General features: G+C 59.0%; 1 protein-coding gene across 3 annotated transcripts in view; it reads left to right on the forward strand.

The window, feature by feature from the left end:
* The window catches only part of DPP3 (dipeptidyl-peptidase 3), a 50,715-nt gene that overhangs the window by 22,151 nt on the left and 23,387 nt on the right, over positions 1–5,177 (forward strand). For all 3 annotated transcript variants that reach the window (XM_011986935.1, XM_011986936.1, XM_011986937.1), the window contains 9 exons: positions 259–389; positions 502–632; positions 706–764; positions 1,732–1,926; positions 2,084–2,196; positions 2,558–2,650; positions 4,127–4,189; positions 4,291–4,415; positions 4,556–4,676. In XM_011986935.1, coding sequence (XP_011842325.1) covers positions 259–389; positions 502–632; positions 706–764; positions 1,732–1,926; positions 2,084–2,196; positions 2,558–2,650; positions 4,127–4,189; positions 4,291–4,415; positions 4,556–4,676 — 1,031 coding nt within the window. The remainder of the gene's footprint in view (positions 1–258; positions 390–501; positions 633–705; positions 765–1,731; positions 1,927–2,083; positions 2,197–2,557; positions 2,651–4,126; positions 4,190–4,290; positions 4,416–4,555; positions 4,677–5,177) is intronic.

Raw genomic sequence — 5,177 nt, forward strand, 5'->3', positions numbered from 1 at the left:
ACCGTGCCCGGCTGATATATATATTTTGGAAGACGAGAGTTTATACTCATGTCTGTTGGCTACAGGCAGCCATTGAAGATCTTAGAGTGAAAGAGTGCTACGGGGAAAAGCTGGCGGAGGTGTCTTACTCCGGCCTTTTCTCTGAGTGATGCCTCTTACTCCGGCCTTTTCTCTGAGTGATGCCTCTTACTCCGGACTTTTCTCTGAGTGATGCCTCTTACTCTGGCCTTTTCTCTGAGTGACACCTTCTTTCCCCAGAGCCTTCCCTGGACTCTGAGATGACTTCCAAGCTGAAGAGCTATGAATTCCGGGGAAGCCCTTTCCAGGTGACCCGAGGGGACTATGCACCCATCCTCCAGAAGGTGGTGGAGCAGCTGGAGAAAGCCAAGGTTGGACTGGCTGGGGACTGAGGTGTGCGGGCTGAGGACCCCTCTGGGCAGCAAAGCTGGTGTGGAGGTGGGTTGACCTCACACAAGGCTGACCGACTCCTGCTCACCTCAGGTGTATGCAGCCAACAGCCACCAGGGGCAGATGCTGGCCCAGTATATAGAGAGCTTCACCCAGGGCTCCATCGAGGCCCACAAGAGGGGCTCCCGCTTCTGGATCCAGGACAAAGGCCCCATCGTGGAGAGGTGAGCCGCCAGCTCCACCCCACCCGCCCCCTCCTGCCCGCCCCTCCTCCACCTCTGCCCTTCTCTCCCCCAGTTACATCGGGTTCATCGAGAGCTACCGTGACCCCTTTGGTTCCCGAGGAGAATTTGAAGGTAACTTCCTCGGGGAGGAGGAGGTCAGTCACAGTCCCTTCCCCCACATCCAAGTCCACGTTTCCAGTGTCCCCTGATGGTTCTCCCCACCCCCACTCAGCCATAACCATAACAATAACAACAGCCATGGTAAATAAACACCATTTACAGTGTATTGGGCACTGTTGTAAGAAGCTTAGCTATATTAACTAATTTAGAGTTCATCACCCCATGAGGATGTTTATCCTCACTTAACAGGTGTGAGCACTGAGGCACAGCTGGGGGGTGACCCGGAAACTCTGGCTCTGAGCTACTTTGCTGTGCTGCCTCTGGTGTCTGGTCAGGGCACAGGCTCCAGGTAGACATGTGCCTCCCAAGCCTAGCTTCACCACTTCCAGGCTGTGTGACCTTGCGCCAAATAGCCTGACCTCAGCACCAGTGCGGTTAGGATGCAGACTGCTACACTCAGTGGCTGGAAGCAGGATGGACATTGTGACTGGACCTGACCCGGGGCTGTCATCCCAGGCTGGTGGCAGGCTGCCTCGGCCCCCACCCCCTTCCCCAGGGGACCCACCTGTGCAGGGCAGGGCATCCAGCCTGAGGATTCAGCCACTTCTCTGACTGCCCTAATCCTCCCCGGCCGCTGGATGTAGAAGAGTCTGAGCATCTGCCTGCTAAAGCCGGAGAGATTAGTCTGGGAGGAGAGCACACAGCCTGCTGGGGCTCGGGGTGAGCCGCTAGACCCAGGCCCAGGGAGAAGGGGCAGGCGGCCCAGGGGCCTGAGGGGGAGACAGGTTTGTGCAGCTGCAGCTTTCCTGTCCAGGTCCTGACCTAGTAGGGCCCAGACCTGGGTCACTGCTGTCCCCAGCTGCCAGCCCAGGGTGACTGCATACAGTAGGCATTCAGTACATGCGTGATGGCTGGAGTAGGGTGAAGTGAGAGCCCTCCTGGAACCCTGCCAAGCCACAGCTCCCTCCCTCCCCTGCAGGTTTCGTAGCTGTGGTGAACAAGGCCATGAGTGCCAAGTTTGAGCGGCTAGTGGCGAGCGCAGAGCAGCTGCTGAAGGAGCTGCCCTGGCCCCCAGCCTTTGAGAAGGACAAGTTCCTCACCCCCGACTTCACCTCCCTGGATGTTCTCACCTTTGCTGGCTCCGGCATCCCTGCTGGCATCAACATCCCCAACTGTAAGTGTCAGCAGGCCCAGCCCCCGAGCCCCAGAAGCCTCCTTTTAGAGTCGCCCCTCCCTCTCCACACACACACTATCCACAAACTGCCCTGTGCCTCTTGTCTGTGACCTTTGACCCTTGCCTCTTCTTCCTGGTCCTTCTCCGCCTTCTCCAGACGATGACCTGAGGCAGACGGAAGGCTTTAAGAACGTGTCACTGGGGAATGTGCTGGCTGTGGCCTACGCCACGCAGCGGGAGAAGCTCACCTTTCTGGAGGAGGATGACAAGGTGGGTGCCAGCAGTTGGAGGGTTGGGGCTGGGCCTCACCTTCCTCAGCGGACTTGGGAAGGCAGACAGCCCAGAGCAGTAGAGAGGAAAGCACACAGCTTCCGTCCTGGTTCTGCCACTTCCCAACCACATGACCGTGCGGACTTTGGAGCCTCGGTTTCCTCTCGGGTTACACTAGGGGGGCATCCCTCCCTTCGTCCTGGGTTGTTGCAAGGATGAGATGGGCTGTGGGGTGGAGCACAGTCGGCCTTTACCAAGTACATGCACTGAGATGGGCCCACGGCCCAGGGGAGGGGAGGCCGACAGGCTCTGTGGCCAGGGCCGGCCAGTGGACAGCGCAGGTCTCTGCTTGTCTTGGCAGGATCTGTACATCCTCTGGAAGGGGCCCTCCTTCGATGTGCAGGTGGGCCTGCACGAGCTGCTGGGCCATGGCAGCGGCAAGCTCTTCGTACAGGTAAGAAGGCAGCGGCCAGCCCTGGCACCCCAACCCACAGCTCCACTCCCCACAACCTGCCCTACCCAGTGGTGAAGCTGCTCTAGCCTCTGCCCTCAGGGGCTGTGGGTTGGGTGGGGAAAACGGCCCCTTAAGCAGAGAAGACCCTGTCTTGCCCTTCCTCAAGATGTCCCAGGAGCTCAGAGGCCTGGTGTAGAGCCGGGGTGTAGAGGGCCCTCCGAGACAGTTCAGCTGCTGTTCCCCAGACCAGGAGGAATTGCTTGGCTCAGGCTAAGGAAGCACACCCTAAGGGCGTGGCTCCAGCAGCCCCAGGACAGACACTGGGGGTAGGGGGCATCTCTGGGTGCTCCCATCTGAGGCAGCAGTGCTATCTTTGTTTGCGCTGCTGTTCTGTGGAGCCTGGGCTTTTCCAGGTATTGTAGGGAGCCACTTCTCCCCAGAGCAGCCCCTTCTTGCCAGCCAGCCAGCGTGACTGGAGTCCCCTCCACACCTACCCAGGGAATATGGAAACACAGACAACGTTTTATGGGGGGCTGAAAAGCTGATGTGGACCCCCAGCATGGAGATGACCAGAAGTGGGGTGGGGTGTGGCCCCTCCCTTCCGAGGGCGGGGTTCTTTGTGGGCCCTGCTTCTTGGGGTGTGGGGCTGCTTCCCTGGATGGGGAAGGGCTGGAACTGGGCCCCGGGGTCAGGAGGATGCACAGAACAGCTGCTGAGGCAGCAGGCTGGCGAAACGCCTTGTCCAGACTTTATCCAGGCTGTGTGTGGCCTTGGATAAGTCAGCTCCTTCACCAAGCCTCAGTTGGCCCATCTGTAAAATGAGATTCCTGACCCCTGCTGTGTGGGCTGTTGTGAGGAGTAAAGGTGAAGACAGTAATCCCTGACACACAGTAGGTCCTCAGCAAACAGGTATTAGTGTTGAGAGACAGTGTCCACGGAGGCTGTGTGCTCTGACTCCAGTTTGGGGCTCTTAGGCTCCAAGCCTCAGTTTCCTCGTCTGTGAAGTGGGATAATAGTAGCACTGTCCTCGGAAGATGGTTGTGAGGATTAAAAGGACGCTGCATGAAAGACGCGTGCCGTGCAGTGGGAGTGGCAGTGCCAGGAGCCGGACCAGAAGCCCGTGGTGGGCACAGCTGGGCTCTCTGGCCCACCCATTGGAGCATCTCCTACTGGGGTCTGGAGACACCAGATCTGGGTCCTCACAGGACTTGGGGCAAGTTCCTCGACTGTCTGGCCCTCGGTTCTCCTCTCTGTGCGGTGGGGTAGGCATCTCTGGTTCTCGCGTTCCTGACGGCTCTGAGGAGGCAGCCAGCGTCACAGGGCTCAGGGCTGTGCAGGCATCAGTGTGTGGACGGACCTGCTGCTCCCGCGCTCCCACTTGCCTTCCTGAGCCACTCTCTGGGCCCGTGGATTCTGGCGCTGGAGGCCTGGATCCAGCTGGGGGCGCCTTTCCCTCACCCACCCTGTGTTCTGCAGGATGAAAAAGGAGCATTCAACTTTGACCAGGAGACAGTGATCAACCCAGAGACGGGCGAGCAGGTGAGGGAGGCCTCCGTAGAGCCCCAGGGTGCTGGGAGGGTGGGCACAGGTGGGGTGGGGCAGTGGCCACCCTAAGCCTGACAGTGGAGCTCTTTTTCCAGATTCAGAGCTGGTATCGGAGCGGGGAGACCTGGGACAGCAAGTTCAGCACCATCGCCTCCAGCTACGAAGAGTGCCGGGCTGAGAGCGTGGGCCTCTACCTCTGTCTCCACCCGGAAGTGCTGGAGTAAGAGCAGCAAAGCCGAGGGGTGGGCTGTCCCGGTGCAGTGGCCAGCCCTGGGGGCATGGAGGGTGGGTGGTGGCGGCCGGTGGAATGGGGACAGGGTAGCCTCTGACCATCCTGCCACCTGCCTGCCCCTCTCACAGGATCTTTGGCTTTGAGGGGGCTGATGCGGAGGACGTGATCTACGTGAACTGGCTCAACATGGTTCGGGCCGGGCTGCTCGCTCTGGAGTTCTACACACCTGAGGCCTCCAACTGGCGACAGGTGGGGCCTGGGTGGGGCCCCCAGGAGGCGGAAGGGAGCCTACAAGGATGATCAGCCTGCCAAGATCAGGGTGCAAGGATGGGACCGCTGTACCTTTAAGGCAGATGAACAGGGTTTAATGCCAGACTCCACTGTTTGGGGGGCAAGTCACATCACTCTCGTGAGCCCCAGAGTTCCTGTCTGTGAAGTGGGAGTAGGACTCTCCCCGGCCACCATTTCACGGTGAATCAGATGAGGTGATTTTGTTAGGACTCCTCGTAGTTGACGCCCTCTGTGCCACACACAATTCTAAGCGCCCTCCATGAATTCACTACGCCAGGAGGTAGGTGCTGTTGTTACCCTCCTTTTAGAGAAGAGAAAGTGAGGCACAAGGAGATGAAGCAACTTGCCACTAAGTGGCAGAGCCAGGATTCGCATCTATACGGTGCCTCCAGGGCCATTTGGCGCCACAACTCCATTATGTGTCCTTTGGACATGGGGTAAGCGATAGAAATTTTTTTT

The sequence above is a fragment of the Mandrillus leucophaeus genome, unplaced genomic scaffold (genome assembly GCF_000951045.1).
Source record: "Mandrillus leucophaeus isolate KB7577 unplaced genomic scaffold, Mleu.le_1.0 Scaffold30, whole genome shotgun sequence".
Classification (NCBI taxonomy): domain Eukaryota; kingdom Metazoa; phylum Chordata; class Mammalia; order Primates; family Cercopithecidae; genus Mandrillus; species Mandrillus leucophaeus.